The sequence below is a fragment of the Neoarius graeffei genome, chromosome 1 (assembly GCF_027579695.1).
Source record: "Neoarius graeffei isolate fNeoGra1 chromosome 1, fNeoGra1.pri, whole genome shotgun sequence".
NCBI lineage: Eukaryota > Metazoa > Chordata > Actinopteri > Siluriformes > Ariidae > Neoarius > Neoarius graeffei.
Window position 1 is genome coordinate 104,414,173 of NC_083569.1, and position 18,782 is coordinate 104,432,954.

The 18,782-nt window shown below is 45.2% G+C and overlaps 1 protein-coding gene across 1 annotated transcript; it reads right to left on the reverse strand.

The window, feature by feature from the left end:
* Nucleotides 1-121: 121 nt before the first annotated feature.
* LOC132889395 (lactose-binding lectin l-2-like) lies at nt 122-11,224 on the reverse strand. The gene is made up of 7 exons (XM_060925840.1): nt 11,164-11,224; nt 9,315-9,335; nt 9,183-9,209; nt 2,762-2,880; nt 525-659; nt 316-424; nt 122-192 (listed from the first exon to the last, which is right to left on the reverse strand). Exons 1-7 carry the CDS (start codon nt 11,222-11,224, stop codon nt 122-124), a joined length of 543 nt encoding a protein of 180 aa, XP_060781823.1.
* Nucleotides 11,225-18,782: the final 7,558 nt, after the last annotated feature.

Here is an 18,782-nt window from a genome sequence, read left to right on the forward strand (position 1 = left end):
GATTTTTTTTATTGCTCAAATTTTGGTAAGTTGCCACAGTGATGAGGTTTTTGTAAATCCATTAGTGACAAGAAAAACTTATAATAGTACAATATAATAGTTGGTGAGGTGAAGCTGTATTTCACTTAAGCTTCTTGGCACACACAAAGGGATATTTCTTTTTACAGCGAATGTCATTCCAGTCCTTCTTTTCTGCAGACACAGAAAAAAATAGGTATAGAGTTAAAAATGACATAAAAAATGACTCTCTAAACCTTAAGAGATAGATAACACAATATACGTGTAGCTACAAAACAAATTTCCAGATCTGCTTACTGCCGTAATTCATATGCGCACAGCACTCTCCAATTAGCTGATTTGGTTCTCTTGGGTTCCACTTGGTGAAAGTCAGTTTGGTGCCATCAGACCAAAACCACTTACCTTTCTGAAAGGATGAACAGTAGACAGTCAATTACATACTGGAATATTTGATAAACAACTTGAGAGATCTGACTCTGATAAATCTTGTTTGATACTTAGCAAACCTTCTGACAGCTAGAAAGGCCGATCCATGTTGGATTCTGCTTGGGGTCATGAGTACGGATAAGGGACTTGGCCAGCTGGTAATCATTTTCATTGTGTATTGATATCAAGTGTCCACCCAGATGCACACAGTGTTCCTAGTGAAGAAAAAAGAGCTCTGGCATCATTGCACAGTAATTAACTGCAGTTATTGGAGTTATTTTGAGGCAAAAATTACATTACTGTTCATATTGTTCATAAATAATTTTAATTTTTTGCAGACCCTTTAAGTGTTAAAAGTACAGATTTATATTATAAACACAATCCAAGTATTTTATGATAATGCTTATTATTTAAGTTTACAATCATTTTAAAGCCAAAGAGCTTTTTAGTCCAGAACCGTCCACTTAAAGAACACATTAGGTCCAAGCTGACATCATTTAACATTCAAACTCTTGCTTGTTTTTGAGTTATTTAGGTTTTTACTAAATCCATTGTCACACCAGCCCAGGACAATACGTCACCACACGAACACCCGAGAATTTTGAATAATTGCCTTGTTGGTATTTTCAATATCCTGTTCAGCAGATGGATAAACCACATGTACACTCACTGGCCGCTTTAATAGGAACTTGTTCTTGATCCCAAGATCCCTGTTTTTGGCAGCAGGAGTGGAACCCAATGTGATCTTTTGCTGTTGCATGCTGACATGCTTTTCTGCTCACCATGGTTGTAAAGAGTTGCTATATCCTTCCTGGCAAAAAAAGCTCAAACCAATCTGGCCATTTTCCTCTGAACTCTCTTATCAACAAGGTGTTTGTTTCCACCCACAGAACACTCACTCAGTTACCATTCTGTGTAAACTCTAGAGACTGTTGTGTGAAAACCCCAGGAGAAACCTCAGCAGTTTCTGAAATACTCAAACCAGTCCATCTGGCACAAACGCACTTTCATGCCACAGTGAAGGTCATGCTTTGAGATCACAATTTTTCCCATTCGGATGTTTGAAGTGAACATTAACTGAAGTTCTTGATTTGTATCTGCATGATTTTTTGAAGGTTCTGGGTTTGAGCCCAGCAGCTGACTGGGGCCTTTCTGTGTGGAGTTTGCATGTTCTCCTCGTGCCTGTGTGGGTGTCCTCCCACAGTCCAAAGACATGCAGATTACATCAATTGGCTACTCTAAATTGCCTATAGATGTGTACGCACCACCAGATGAGGGTTTGGGTCCCTCTCGCGTGCTATAATCACCCAAGAGAATTCATGGAAGCTAGTTGATGGCTTCCTGGAGCACTAACTTTGAACCATGAGGAAGCTGTGGCTTATTGGTTAGAGAAGCAGCTTTGGGATCAAAAGGTTGCTGGTGCAATTACCTGCAAGAATGGCTGAAGTGCCCTTGACACCTAGGTCTGGGTATGTTGTCTCATCTTATCTCATTATCTCTAGCCACTTTATCCTGTTCTACAGGGTCGCAAGCAAGCTGGAGCCTATCCCAGCTGACTATGGGCGAAAGGCGGGGTACACCCTGGACAAGTCGCCAGGGCATCACAGGGCTAACACATAGACACAGACAACCATTCACACTCACATTCACACCTACGGTCAATTTAGAGTCACCAGTTAGCCTAACCTGCATGTCTTTGGACTGTGGGGGAAACCAGAGCACCCGGAGGAAACCCACACGGACATGGGGAGAACATGCAAACTCCACACAGAAAGGCCCTCATCGGCCGTGGGGCTCAAACCCGGACCTTCTTGCTGTGACAGCGCTAACCACTACACCACCGTGCCGCCCCTGCAAGAATGGCTGAAGTGCCCTTGACACCTAGGTCTGGGTATGTTGTACATAGTATAAACATAATTTGCAGTCCTGTTCAGAACTGTATAATATAGGTTTAGCTCTAAGTGCCAACAAAAATTGATAACACCTTGAATATTTTTACATGGCTGTGTGTGTAATTAAATATTTATAATTACATCTATCTCTAGGATCACTTTCTTCTTGAAGAGGAAAAAGGCTGCCTTACTGACTGATTCAATGAGATGAATCGTTAAGGTTAACTGGACAAATTAAACCTTATGTACAATAAAAGATTTGAATCTTACTGTCCTGTGCTGTTACTGATTGCTAACTGCATATTACATCTATATAGTTAATATCCATTGCATGACTACTGTGCTTATTGGTAAACATATAATTACAGCACACACTTTAATAAAGACAACAAATGTGAATAAAGATGAAATAAATTGGACTGAACCTCAGCAGAAGCCCAGATCACCTGGGTGGCCTTATATATGAAGCAGCGTCTATTATATTGCACCCAACCAAATTGACAGCATTGGGAACATCTGTCATTTACTCGACGGTCTTTGGCTTCTGGCCAGTTGGGAAGATACAAGTAAAAAACAAACAAACAAACAAACAAACAAACAATCTTTAGACACACTGTAAAAAATGATTTGTTGTTTTAACTTAAAAAAGTTAGTGCAAGGGTTGCCTTAAGGGCTGCCTTAACATTTTGAGTTCACTGAAATTAATATAGTAAGTTCACAACAATTTAACTTACTATGTGAATTCCAGTGAACTCAAAATTTTAAGGCAGCCCTTGCACTAACTTTTTTAAGTTAAAACAGCAAATATTTTTTTACAGTGCAGTAGCTTATTAACATGGTGCTGCTGAGGTGGCATGGTGGTAAATTTTTATAATGAAAACCAGAAATGAATATAAGGCCACAAGTTAAGCTTCTAGAGATCTATATACTGTATTAGCTACGAAATACTTCACTCAGTACAACTACAGAATTTTAAAATTGACGAAGAAGAATTGATTCAATTAAATTTTGACATTTTAACAAACTTATATCATGAAAATGACTGATAACAATAAACTTTACTCTTTGAATGACACATGACGACATGGATATAACATTAGCCCACATCAGCTTAATGTCTATTGTGGCAGCGGGGGCATGGCCGAGCGAATGGAGGGCGGAGTCAGGGAAGGTGAGTGGTTGTATTGCTACACCTGTTGTCAATTAATGTGTGTTTGTGTCTCTTACAGTGATGCCGCCCTATAAATGGAGAGAGAGGAGGGGAGATCGGCGCTGAGAACTTGATAATAGTCTGTGTGTATGTTTGTGCTGAAAAGCAGAAATAAAAAATAACTCAGAAGCAAACAACCACCTGCCATACTTCTGTGCTCCACCCACATCTGGAAATTGTCTACAGTGGTGCTGAAACCTGGGAGTGCAGAAGGGAGCAGCCCCATGGAGTCCTTGCCATTCAAAGACCTTATCCACGCCCTCGCCACAGCCCAGCAGACCCAGCATCAAGCGCCGATCGCCCTTCGAAAGGAGCAAGAACAACGGTTCTAAGCCTTGGTGCTGGCCCAACAAGAAGACCGCCAGGCGTTCCGGCACCTGCTCGCATTGGCGAGGTCCACGACCGCCACCGGAGCGGACCCTCCCCACCTCAACCTAACAAAGATGGGTCCGCACGACGATCTGGAAGCTTTCCTCGTGCTCTTTGAGCAAGCAGTGGAGGTGTGGGGTTGGCCGGTCAAACAGAGTGCAGTGTGCCTCCTCCCCCTGCTGACGGGCGAGGAGCAGCTTGCCGCGCTGCAGCTCCCTGCTGACAGCCGGCTCGTGTATGTGGACCTCCAAAGAGCCATTCTCCAGCGTGTCGGCCGCTCCCCAGAGCAACAGTGGCAGTGCTTCCGCTCACTGCGCTTGGAGGAGGTCGGCCGGCCATTCGCGTTCGGGCAACAACTCCAGGATGCCTGCCGGCGGTGGCTGAGGGCAGACGACTCCAAGGGAGTTATTGACCTGGTGACACTGGAACAATTCGACTTCCGGAAGGAACGGCAGAGTGGGTCCAGTGTCATCGCCCGGCGTCGCTGGATCAAGCTATTGAGCTGGCAGAGGACCACATGGCGGCAGTTCCGACAGCAGGAAGACATGTTTCCTCTTCTCCTCTTTCCTCTCTCTTCCTCTCTCCCTTTGCTTCCTGTCCTTGTCCCATTCCCCCACTGCAGAGGCGGGGGCCAGCTCCCCCCCAGCCGGCCTGGCACACCCGTGGTGTCCTCCCGTTTTCCCCTTCCTTATCTGTGTCTTCTCCCCCCCAGGCGAGTGATATCCGTAACACCTGTGCAGAGGGAGAGCCTGGGCTGGTGTGCTGGTGCTGCAGGGAGCCGGGACATCTCCAACATCAGTGGAGGTGGGCGTGGTGGTCTGGGTCCCCGATGTGCCAGAAACCGCCCTCGATCAGGCCGGAGCATAATCGTATACCGGTAAGTGTCCAAGGGGATATGTACCAGGCTTTGGTGGATTCCGGCTGTAATCAGACCTCAATCCACCAAAGCCTGGTGCAAGGTGAGGCAATGGGGAGAGCATGAGTGGTGAAGGTGTTGTGCGTGCACAGGGATGTTCACAACTACCCTTTAGTGTCTGTCCACATTCTATTTTGGGGTGAAAAGCATAGTGTAAAGGCAGCGGTTAACCCTTGTCTCACCCACTCTCTGATTTTGGGGACTGATTGGCTGGGTTTTAAGGAGTTAATGACACATATAGTAAGGAGTGGGTCCTGCAGTAATCCATCTGGAGAAGACCCCGGACTAGCATTGGTGGGAGAAGCTGTCACAGAGCCATTTACATCAGCACTGCATCAGGGTGATATGGAGAGTGAGGAGCACCCTGTCCCTCCTCCCTTTCTTGGGGATTCCCTTGGGGATTTCCCGTTAGAGCAGTCGTGAGACGGGACTCTGCGGCATGCATTTGACCAAGTGAGAGTAATCGATGGTCAAATTCTCCAGCCAAATGCGACGCTGGCCTTCCCCTACTTTTCTATTATTAAGGATAGGTTATACCGAGTGATGCAGGACACTCAGACTGGGGAAAAGATAACAGTTATTAATCCCAAAGAGCCATTGGGAACTCATATTCCAGGCGGCTCACTTTAATCCCATGGCCGGGCACTTGGGGCAGGATAAAACACTAGCCCGAATAATGGCCTGGTTCTATTGGCCGGGGATTCACAGGGATGTCCGTCGGTGGTGTGCGGCGTGCCCCGAATGCCAATTAGTAAATCCCGCGGCCACTCCAAAAGTGCCTTTGCACCCTCTCCCTTTAATTGAGACCCCTTTTGAAAGAATTGGGATGGATCTTGTCGGGCCATTAGATCAGTCAGCACAGGGATATCACTTTATTTTAGTGCTGGTGGACTATGCAATGCAATATCTGGAAGCAGTGGCTCTCTGCAATATCTCAGCATGCAGTATTGCGGAAGCGCTTTTCCGCTTTATCTCCCGGGTTGGGATTCTGAAAGAAATCCTGACAGACCAAGGCACTGCTTTTATGTCATACACACTGTGCGAACTGTATGGGTTACTGGGGATTAAGCCTATCTGCACCAGTGTCTATCACCCACGAACTGATGGCTTAGTGGAACGTTTTAATCAAACTCTCAAAAACATAATTCAGAAGTTCGTAAGCAAAGATGCATGCAATTGGGACAAGTGGCTCGAGCCCCTGTTATTTGCAGTATGAGAGGTCCCGCAAGCCTCCACAGGTTTTTCACCATTTGAATTATTGTATGGCCGTAAGCCGCGTGGCATTTTGGACGTACTACATGAAAATTGGGAGGAGGGACCTTCATCTAGTAAGAACAAAATTCAATACATTCTCAACCTGCACGCCAAACTCCACACACTCACGCACTTAACCCAGGAGAATTTGTGGCAGGCGCAAGAACGTCAAAGCTGACTGTATGAGAGGGGCACGCTCCTTAGATAGTTCACACCGGGAGACAAAGTACTCGTATTATTGCCCACATCTAGCTCCAAATTGATCGCCAAGTGGCAAGGGCCCTTCGAGATCACACAATGAATCAGGGACGTCGACTATGAGGTGAGGCAAATGGACAGGGGTAGGACATTGAAAATTTACCACCTCAATCTATTAAAACATTGGAATGAGGAGGTCCCTGTGGCATTGGTGTTGGTAATCCCAGAGAAGGCAGAGCTGGGGCCGGAGGTTCAAAAAAGAAAATTGACATCGCCAACCACTCTGGTCCCTTGTGGAGACCACCTCTCCCCGGCCCAACTCACGGAGGTAGCCCAGTTGCAGAAAGAATTTTCCGACATGTTTTCGCCCCTGCCCAGCCACACCCACCTCATAGAACACCACATTGAGACCCCCCTGGGGGTGGTAGTGTGCAGCCACCCTTACCGCCTGCCTGAACACAAAAAAAGGTGGTCTGGGATGAACTCGAGGCCATGCTCGAAATGGGCATAATCGAGGAGTCCCACAGTGACTGAAGCAGCCCAGTGGTCCTGGTCCCCAAGACCGATGGGTCGGTCTGGTTCTGTGTGGACTATAGAAATATCAATGCGGTGTCTAAATTTGACGCGTACCCAATGCCTCACATTGACGAGTTGCTTGATCGATTAGGCACTGCTTGCTTTTATTCGACACTGGATTTAACGAAGGAGTATTGGCAGATCCCCTTGACTCCTCTGTCCCGAGAGAAAATGGCCTTTTCCACACCATTTGGCTTACACCAATTAGTCACACTTCCTTTTGGGTTATCTGGGGTTCCCGCAACATTCCAGCGGCTCATGGACAGAGTTCTCTGGCCCCACACCACCTACGCAGCTGTGTATCTTGATGATATTATCATCGATAGCAATGACTGGCTGCGGCACCTTGAACACCTTAGGGCCATCCTAAAGTCGCTGAGGCATGCGGGTCTCACAGCTAACCCAAAGAAGTGTACAATTGGGCAAGTGGAAGTACGGTATCTGAGTTTCCACTTAGGCCATGGGCAGGTGCGTCCCCAAATTAATAAGATGGCAGCAATCGCAGCCTGCCCAAGGTCCAAGACCAAAAAGGGGGTGATACAGTTCCTGGGGCTGGCTGGCTACTATCGTAGGTTCATACCTAATTATTCAGATGTCACCAGCCCGCTGACTGATCTCACTAAAAAGGTAGCACCAGATCCGGTCCAGTGGACGGAGCAATGCCAACAGGCTTTCTCTAGGGTAAAGGCTGCACTGTGTGGGGGGCCACTGTTACACTCCCCTGACTTTTCTCTCCCCTTTATTTTACAGACAGATACATCGGACAGAGGGCTGGGGGCCGTTCTGTCCCAGAAGGTGGAGGGGGAGGACTGTCCTGTGCTGTACATTAGCCGGAAGCTGTCAATGCGGGAAGGCAGGTACAGCATGATAGAGAAAGAGTGCCTAGCCATCAAGTGGGTGGTCCTCGCCCTCCGGTACTACCTACTGGGATGCCCTTTCACCCTCTGTTCGGACCACATGCCCATCCAGTGGCTCCACTGCATGAAGGATGTCAATGCACAGATCACCCGTTGGTATCTTGCCCTCCAGCCATTCAAATTCGAGGTGGTCCATAGGCCAGGGGCGCAGATGTTGGTGGCAGACTTCCTATCCCATCAAGGGGTGGGGGAGTCCGCTGCAGGCCAGACGGCTACCCAGCCTGAGTCGGGCAGTGGGGGTATGTGGCAACTGGGGTATGGCTGAGCGTCAGTCTGTGAATGGAGGATGGAGTCAGGGAAGGTGAGTGGTTGTATCGCTACACCTGTTGTCAATTAATGTGTGTTTGTGTGTCTCTTACAGTGACGGTGCCCTCTAAATGGAGAGAGAGGAGGGGAGATCAGTGCTGAGAACTTGATAATAGTCTGTGTGTATGAGTGTTTGTGCTGAAAAGCAGAAATAAAAAATAACTCAGAAGCAAACAACCGCCTGCCGTACTTCTGTGCTCCACCCACATCCAGAAATTGTGTACATCTATTCTTCCATTTTTGCTAATAATTAATAATATTTATGAATTATAAATGATTAACTGGAGGTCACTTGTGAAATACCACAATGTTCTCAGAACATATTTAACAGTTATTCCACGAAATCGAGTCGTACATGAGCTGATAGCCAATGAGGCGCGTAGCACCGAGTTGTCTATAACCCATGTACAACGAGATTGAGTGGAATAACTGTTTTATTCTATCCACATTCACTGGATTTTGAGAAACAGACCATTTTTATTTTTATTTTTTTGCAAATTCAATAAATAAAAACTTTATACAAAACGTCTGAGAAAATAATTTCTGCTTAGAATGTAAACAAAAGGGTGAAATGACAGGAGCAATTTGTAAAAAATGCTATAATAATTCTTGAAAAATAAAAAAGCTACACTCTTACCATCAAATACTTTCATTCCATATTTTGTTGCTTTTTTGCATTTGGGTGTGTGTGTGTGTTTGTTTTCGAGTAGAGTTTTTATTTCTTCCTTGGCTGGTTCAGCAACATGCTTCACCATTTTGTTTTTCTCTACTCACGGTATATGAGCTGATAGCCTAGTAGCAGAGTAGCCAATCAGAGTGCGCGATTGGTCATATCCAGTGAATGTGGATAGAATAATATCTATGAGCTTATGCTCTGCAGTTAGTGGCCATGACTTTGGCTCATACAACAACACGTTGACCTCAATATATTAACCTGTGGCATCAGTAGATGAACTGTGGTCATGCCTTATTAAAAAATGTACTACCGTGTAACCTCAGTGGCTCTGTTTGTTTAAGTTCTATAACAATTTACATTTTAAAAAAAGTAAATATACCACTAATTAAGGATTACTAAGATCATGTGCAAGTTTTATATTTACCCTGTACGATCTTATCAAAATAAGCATCTAGAAAATGGAAAGAGACAGAGAATTATTATTAGTGGTAGCTACTACGTAAGGCTACTCTTGATCCTATTCAAGTGTTTAATTTTAACATAAATTTAATTTTACCTGACAGAGGGACCACAGTAGCTTAAAAGGAGAAAAATGGGAAAGATCAGTATGTATAATAATAAATTATTTTCAATTTTTTTCAAACATGCAAAAACACTACAAAAGTGGAATAGTCAAGCAGCTACTGTATACAACTACAACTATCATATCATTTGGAGGAATATTTCGAAGTACAGTTGTGGTCAGAAGTTTACAAACAGTGACATGAATGTCATCTTGGATATGAATATCATGGCTTTCAATGATTTCTCTGAACTGTTCATTTTCTGTGGCAAAATGATTGTACAACATATTTCTTTAATAGAAAAAAACCCATGAATTTGGTGCAAATGTTTTCAATTATTTTAGGTTTTCTGAAATCAACACAGGGTCAAAATTATACATACAGGGTCAAAAATTAGATTATTAATTCAGTGCTACTGAAACTTCCAAAATGTCTTTTATCTTGCCAAGGTCTCTTAACTTCCTGTTAGTGATTATGATTGATGACAGCTGGTAGCTTCTTTGTGCCATCATAAAAAGGGTTTGTTTACAGCACTCATTGGATTGACCAACACATAGTAAAATGGGAAAGTCCAAGGAGCTCAGTGCAGATCTGCGAAAGAGGATCACAGATATACACAACTCCGGAATGCCTCTTGGAGCCATTTCTAAACAACTGCAAATTCCAAGATCAGTTCAAACAATTCTATGTAATTTACTGGGAGGTGTAGTCACTTTGCCAAGCCACTTTGCTTCAAGAAAGCCCAAACTGTCACCCTCAGCTGAAAGGAAATTGGTTTGGTTTGGATGGTCAGGAACAACCTGGGAACCACCATGGCACAGCCCTGCCATGAACTGGAAGCTGATGGATCACTGTCTACAGTTTAGTGAGTTTTATATTACCATGGACTAAGAGGCTGCTGTCCAAGAAATAACCCCCTGCTCCAAAATTGACACCTTCAAGCTTAACTAAAGTTTGCAACTGACCACATGGAAAAAGAAAAAGCCTTCTGGAGGAAAGCTGTATGGTCAGATGAGACAAAGATTGAGTTGTTTGACCACAATGACCACGATGTACAGAGGAACACTGCACCAGCTGGTGGTGGTGGTGGTAGGATCATCATGCTCTGGGGCTGTTTTACTGCCAGTGGAACTGGTTCATTGCACAAAGTGGATGGAATAATGAAGAAGGAGTACTACCTCAGAATTCTTCCGCTTGACCTCAAACCATTGGAAACTTGAACATGACTGGGAGTTACAGCAGGACAATGAACCCAAACATGCATCAGAGCTGGTTGTGGAGGATAAAACAGGCTAACATTAAGCTTAAAACAAGTCCTGACTTCAACCCTATTGAAAATATATGGACCGTGCTTACAAGTCGAGTCCATGCCAGGAAAAAAAAAAATTAATTGAACTCTACCAATTCTATCATGAAGAGTCATGAAATATCCAACCAGAATTCTGCCAGAAGATTGTTCATGTTAAATAAAAAATGTTTGGTCAAAGTGAATCTTGCGAAGAGACATTTTACCCAAATATTAGGTATGCTATAATAGACTTTTATGTATTTTTTTACCTTGTATATATACTTTTGACCCTGTGTTAATTTCAGAAAACCCAAAGAAAATTGTGCACCGAATTCTAGTTTTTTTTTTTAAAGTTGTATGCTGTACAATCATTCTGCCACAGAAAAAGAACAATTCAAAGAAATTACTGAAAGCCCAAATATTGCCATGACATTCATATCCAAGATGACATTCATGTCACTGTATGTAAACTTCTGACCACAACTGTATAAATGCTCCTGTGGCTGTGTTATTTTGAGGTATACTGTAGTATTCTGATTAATAGAGACTCTTACCCAAACCTGTCGCTGCTGTGGCAACAATAAGAAGTAACACCACTTCAGTGTGACGAGCCATGGTTCTGGATTTTCATACACTACAAGAAATTAAGAAATTGAAGCAAAATTAAATAATACAATGCACACCCCAAAACTATCTACTTACATCTAATCAGGAGTCTCTTCTTGCTTTCTATAACACACTGAGGGAAGTGGTGATGCTTATATTGTGATGGAAACCTCCTCTATTTCAGTCATTTGAATTTGAGTTAATGATTATTTCTTATCTATATAAAATGTTCTTTGAAGATGCCAATAACATAGTAATATTATGGCTGACAGGTGGCATGCTGAGCCTGAAATGTTTGGATATGTAAATGATTTAACATGTTCAGTGTTACTGTTGCTGTAGATCCAAACTACATGAATTAAAGAGGAAAAGAATAACATGAAAAACTAAAACTGTAGATACTTTTCTAATAATCCCCCCTGTAAAGTTAAAAATCAGTAGTCAATATTTATCATATCATATATCATATTAGTACACTCACCAGCCACTTTAATAGGAACTTGTTCTTGATTCTAAGATTCCTGTTCTTGGCTGCAGGAGTGGAACTCAATGTGTTATTTTGCTGTTGCATGCTGAGATGCTTTTCTGCTCACCACAGTTGTAAAGAGTTGCTATGAGTTACTATATCCTTCCTGGCAGCTCAAACCAATCTGGCCATTTTCCTTTGACCTCTCTTATCAACAAGGTGTTTGTTTCCACCCACAAAACTGTTGCCCACTCAATGTTTTTTTGTTTTTCACACCATTCCGTGTAAACTCTCGAGACTGTTGTATGTGAAAACCCCAGGAGATCAGGAGTTTCTGAAATACCCAAACCAGTTCATCTGGCTCAAACCAACACCCGTGCCACAGTGAAAGTCACACTTTGAGATCACAATTTTTCCCATTCTGATGTTTGAAGTGCACATTAACTGAAGCTCGTGATTTGTACTGTATCTGCATGATTTTATGCATTGTTCTGTGTAAGCCACACACTCGCTTGGGTTAACCAGGTCTTCTTTCTTTTTTTCCCCTCTTTATTTGTGTCTGACTTATGTGATATCATAGGAAGTTTATCGGAATTGAGACTCCCTATAGTATATGAGAATATGTCTGGAACTAGAAGGGCACACGGTAGAGTGCATGGCTCCACTAAGGCACATATTTTGAACATCATAATCAAACCACTTGAACCTAGGACAATACTAAAGCTGTACACTAAATTTCATTCAAATCCGTTCACTACTTTTTGAGTTACATTGGGAACAGGCAGAGAAATTCTAGCCACATACATATCGGGATCCTGGATCCACTTACATGCCTGGATTTGCATCAAAATGTAATGAGTTGTTCCTTGGCCCATGGCCCACCTTTCCACCAAATTTCATCAAAATCTGTTCACTAGTTTTTGAGTTACATTGGGAACAGGCAAACAAACAGACAAACAAACAGAGGCGAAAACATTACCTTCTCCAACAAATTTGATGGCGGTAATTAGCCACACAGTTTCAGTAGTTGTGCAAGCTCTTACCATGAAAATGCAGCAGGTCAAACCATTTTTAAAAATATGGGAAATATTAACTTATCTGATGAGATGCACACGATGCACAGGCCCATCATAATTTGTTGAGCTACATTGTCTGCTGGGTTCACCAACCATTTATTACATTCAAAGCTTCCCATCTGTATTTGCACTGACTTTGACCCATAACACTGGGAAACTATGTCAAGCTTCCATTCTGTATTTGATCTGACTTTGACCCATCATTATGTATCTCATTGTACACAATGATTTAAAGTAGTTCTGACATGCAGCATTTCTCATGTTCCCAACTTCAGCTTATGAGCTGTGTAAGGTAGTGGTCCTAAAGAACAATGCTTTTCAGTAGAACAATTCTGATCAAGCACATGAATAGACATGGATTATTTGATTAAGAAATTGCTTGTCTTGCAGACACTCACTTTTCAAGATGATGATAATGATTGTAAACATGTATTTTATTGTCTTTACTCATGGATTATTTGGGAGAAAAAAACAGGACCTTGCATAAGTATTCACTTGATCTTTTCTACATTTTGTTGCGTTACAACCTGGAATGGAAATTACTGAGATTTTATTTTATGACTCAATGTTTTTATCAGGATTATAACCTATGGAACACTCTGGAACACTTGTGACATATCTTTAACAACAAAAGTGTCTGTCTATCAGGTGGCTGTTCTGACAGTGTTGCTATATGGCTGTGAAACGTGGACAGTATATCGATGTCATGTAAAACAGCTTGATGCATTTCATATGCTCAGTTTGTGAAGGATTGAAGGAATATCTCGGCAGGATCGTATACCTAACACTGAAGTCCTGTCTCGCTGCCACATACGTGGAATAGAGGCCTACATTATGGAAGCAAGACTTCGATGGGCAGGGCACGTTGTTCGGATGGATGAAGAAAAACTACTGCGTGCTCTTTTATATGGTGAACTGTCTGATGGTGTGTGCCCAGTCGGTGCTCCAAAGAAGCATTTTAAGGACCTTCTCAAGAGTTTGCTGACCAAATGTGGCATATCAGACTTTGAAGTACTTGCCCAGAACAGAGTCTGGTGGAGAACAGCAGTGAAGGTTGGCATGGCTAGTTTTGAGGAGAGTCGAATTGAAGAACTGAAGGGGCATCGTCACTGTCAAAAGGAACGAATATCAGCACCTGGAAGTTATCCTTGTGATAAATGTCCACGAATCTGTGGATCAGCAATTGGACTTGTGAGCCATCGCAGGGCTCATGACTGCAAAGGAGACTGATGAGATGCTGCTGCTGAACATGGATCTGTCGCTTGCGACAGCCAAACCAACAACAACCTATGATTTAAAAAGAAAAGAAAAGAAAATGTTTCTATATGTAAGTGTTCATCCTGGATAAGCTGAAACCCTGAAATTACTTCTGGTTTAAACTCTTGCCATAAGAAGTAACCTAATTATTTGGATGGAGTCCACATGTGCACAATTAAAGTATGACCAGAGTTTGTATACCTAAATGAACTTTATCATGAAACCAAGGAATTATCACAATAAGTTGTGGACAACGAAGGACAAAGGTCTGGAAATGTATTAATCAGTGTTTATAAAAACACCCCATGCTTTTGAACATCCTCTGGAGCACCATTAAATCCATTCTTAAAAATGGAAAGAATATGGCACCACCAGGACTCTACTGAGAGGAGGTTGTTCAGCAGAATTCAATGAGTAAGTAAGGAAGACATTAGTCAGACAAGCACTGAAGAGAGGCCAAGGGGCAACTCAGAAGGTTCTGATCTTAGTTTGCCAGAGGGTGCATTCAGGACATAGCATATTTGTGGGAAAAAGATTCACTGGTGGGGCGGCACGGTGGTGTAGTGGTTAGCGCTGTCGCCTCACAGCAAGAAGGTCCGGGTTCGAGCCCCGTGGCCGGCGAGGGCCTTTCTGTGCGGAGTTTGCATGTTCTCCCCGTGTCCGCGTGGGTTTCCTCCGGGTGCTCCGGTTTCCCCCACAGTCCAAAGACATGCAGGTTAGGTTAACTGGTGACTCTAAATTGACCGTAGGTGTGAATGTGAGTGTGAATGGTTGTCTGTGTCTATGTGTCAGCCCTGTGATGACTTGGCGACTTGTCCAGGGTGTACCCCGCCTTTCGCCCGTAGTCAGCTGGGATAGGCTCCAGCTTGCCTGCGACCCTGTAGAAGGATAAAGCGGCTAGAGATAATGAGATGAGATGAGATTCACTGGTATTGAAATTTTTGGCCTATATTTGGTGAAAATCTAACATTTCCCCACCAATGATCTCCATCCAATCTGACAGACCTTGAGCAATTTGTCCATGAAGAGTAAGTATCAGGATCCAGACGTGCAAAGCTGTCTTACTCAACTCACTCAGGGACTCTCTGCCCACACCAATCCTATTATTTTATATTTAAGGCAGTAGGCATGTGCCATCCTTGATCACCATGCAATGGAGTAGTACTGTAAGGCATCTCCTTCCCTCCACTAGCCTGGGGTGGTGCCTTGAGCAAGCACTAGCAACCCCCTTGCTCTCCCGGTCAGGGTTACAACTGAAGACTGGACTCAGCAGACTGTGCAGAGGAGACCGCTACCTTGTGGTTCAACAGACAGGATGGCGGATCCAGCAAAGCATTTGTGGAGCACGATCAGGGCACAGTGCAACATGTAGAACACTGTTGGCCATCTGCTGCATCCTGACCTAGCTCCAGCCATCCTGATTCTGTCTTGCCCCTGGATCCAGTTAGGTCAGGACGAGAGAGTGAGGCTGACATCTGTGTAACTCTCCCTCACTCTAATCCAAGTCATGCGCAAGTCATGACTTTAAATTCAAATTCAAGTCCTGTGGTGATGGAGGGTTAAGACAGAGTGCTAAACTCCTAGCGGTATCCTCCGGGCAACAGCTACAGCAATGACCTTGGGTTACGATACCACCAGGGCCATGGGGGAAACCATCAGGCCTGTCCTGTAAGGTTCTCCTTGCTCCTGGAAGGTTCTACAATGGTGGGACCGATCCCAGGGGAGCTGCTGCTGGCTAATAGCACCTGCACCACCTCAGTCCTTGATGGGCGGTCTACAAAACCAGGTGGGGGTGTGTGCAGGGCCAGCAACCCACCACTTAAAAAATTCTTGCGACGAAACCTCGACAAATGAGAAACTCTGATCAGACTGATCTTAACGGAGCATTGACCCAGGAACGACTAGATATACGGAAGAAGCCTAATGGTAACACTTTGAGGATAGCTACATGGAATGTGCTGTCCATGGGAAGGGAAGGGTCAGCACAGTTAGTCTCAAATGAACTTGCACACCTGAACGTCTCCATGGCGGGCCTCACCGAGGTCCGCTGGACTGGTGCAGGAACCCATATAGCAAATGGATGCACCTTTTTTTGGTCCGGAAGGGAGGACAACATACACCGCCAAGGAGTGGCACTCACCCTCGCACCCCCAGCTCAGCGTGCTCTGATCTTCTGGAAACCTGTCGACAATAGGCTGCTCCTAGCCCGCCTATGACATAAATATGGAAGGATCACGGTCATCATAGCTTACACTTCAATGGATGCAGCTTCTGACCCTGAAAAGGACGATTTCTACATTAAGCTGTCAGACCTCACAGCCGGGATTTCCAGGCACGACATCATTTGGGTTCTAGGGGATCTAAATGCCACACCAGGCACAGACAGACAGGGGTTTGAGGGGTCACTTGGGCCCCATGGTACAGGCACCTGCAACGACAACAGCAGGAGACTCCAGGAGTTCTGCTCTAGCTACAACCTTCGCTCTGAACGATCCTTCTTCCCACACAAGAGAATCCACTGCATGACATGGATTAGTAATGATGGCCACACCACTAAGGAAGTGGACCACATCCTCACCAGTAGGTGTTGGCATACCTCCATTGACTGCCGGGTCTACCGCAGCACGGAATTTGGAAACACAGACCATCGGCTGCTTGCCATGACTGTCAGCCTGCACCTGCAGAAGAACTCCATGTCAAGCAAGCAACACAAGTTTGATCTGTCCAGACTCAAGGCAGAAGAAGTCAAAGCCAGTTTTCAACTCGATCTTCAATACCGCTTTGCAGTATTATCTGAACCCTCTACCAAGGATAGTCTGGAGGAAATCTGGGGATCATTCAAATAAAATATTACAAGCTCTGCAGCAAAGGTACTTGGCTGTAGGAGAACCAGAAAGAAGGACTTTCTATCTGAGGAGACACTCAGAGTGGTGGAGGAATGGAGAGAGGCCAGACTGAGAGGGAAACAAGACGAGTACAGACGCTTGAACCTGGTAAGAAACCAACTACTGCGCAGAGACAAGCAACAGTGGCTTGACAAACTCATTGATACAGCATAGTCAGCTGCACATAGGGGGAACCAGGGCACCCTGTACAAGACACTCAGAACCCTCACAGGGATAACAACCCCTCCCACAGCCTGTGTGACAGCTCTAGATGGATCCGACCTGGATATGCCTAAACAACAGCTGGATCGCTGGTGAGAACACTTCTCTCAACTCCTCAATCAGCCACCACCACCCCCATCTCCAGAGCTGGATGCTTTAGCAGCCCAGGCCACTGAGGACAAGTCCATCTCAACTGAGCCCCCCAGCCCAGATGAGGTAGAGAAGGCCATACGCAAGCTCCAGCCTGGACGGGCTGCTGGTGCTGATGGCATTCCTCCTGAACTGCTGCTACACGGCGGCCCACCCATGGTGAAACAACTGCACTCTCTGATCTCCTGCGTCTGGAACTCTGAGACCATCCCTACCGACTGGCGTCATGGAATCATTCTCCCCTTTTGGAAGAAGGGCCCCAAGAGCAACTGCAGCAACTACAGGGGTATAACCTTGCTGAGCATCCCAGGGAAAGCGTTTGCCCACATCATCCTAACCAGACCGCGACCTCTTCTTCTCCGGAAGCAACGACAGGAACAGAGTGGATTTACCCCAGGCCGCTCCACAGTCGATAGGATCCTGACACTTAGGCTCCTAGCAGAGATGAGACGGGAGTACAGGAAGCCTCTCTATGCTGCCTATGTGGATTTAAAGCAAGCATTTGACTCCGTGGGCAGGAAAGCTCTGTGGAAGATTCTCAAGTTCCTGGGAGTCCCTGCAAAGCTGCTGGACTTGCTGTCCCTCCTCTACTCCAACACAGTCTCCTGCGTAAGAGTGAACGGGATGCTGTCGGACACCTTCCTCATAAACAGCGGCGTCCGGCAGGGATGCGTTTTGGCACCAACCATCTTCAACACCGCCATCAACCACGTGATGGGAAGCACTATGGCTCAGAGTGCCTGTGGAGCTAGCTTTGGCAACATGACCATCCCTGATCTGGACTATGCGGACGATGTGGGCATCCTTGCCGAATTAGTTCAGACCCTCCACCTCGCCCTCAAGGTCATGGACAAGGCAACCAAACCACTGGGACTGATGATCAGCTGGAACAAAACAAAGATCCAAAGCCTAAGCAACTTCGAACTGTCCCCAGCTACACCAGTAATCAGCACCCAGGAGGTGGAAGTGGTGGAGAAGTTCAGCCACCTTGGCTGCATCCTGACCTCCGACTGCAAAAGCACAGCAGACATCAGGACCCGCATTGGCCAGGCTACTGCAGGCATGGCAGCCCTTTCCACCATCTGGACCAACAGTCGTCTCCCTCTCCACACTAAGATCAGACTGTACAACAGCCTGGTACTGTCGATCCTGTTGTATGACGCAGAAGCCTGGACCCTGACAGCCACTCAAGAACGGCTCCTGGACGCCTTTGACAGCAAGTGTCTGCATAGGATACTGAGGCTCCAGTGGTACAACTTCACCTCGAATGCCACAGTACGCCAGCTGACCAACCAGCCACAAGTCTCCAGACTAATCCGATCAGCCCGCCTCCGTCTCTTCGGCCACATAGCCAGAACAACACCACCTCTCGAGCTGGCCAACCTGATCAGGGAACCCGCCCCACCCCACTGGTCCCACCCCAGAGGGAGACCCCGGACCAGGTGGCTTGACCAGCTTAAGGCAGACCTGAGAGAGGCCGGACTTAACCTCCACACAGCCTGGCTTGCTGC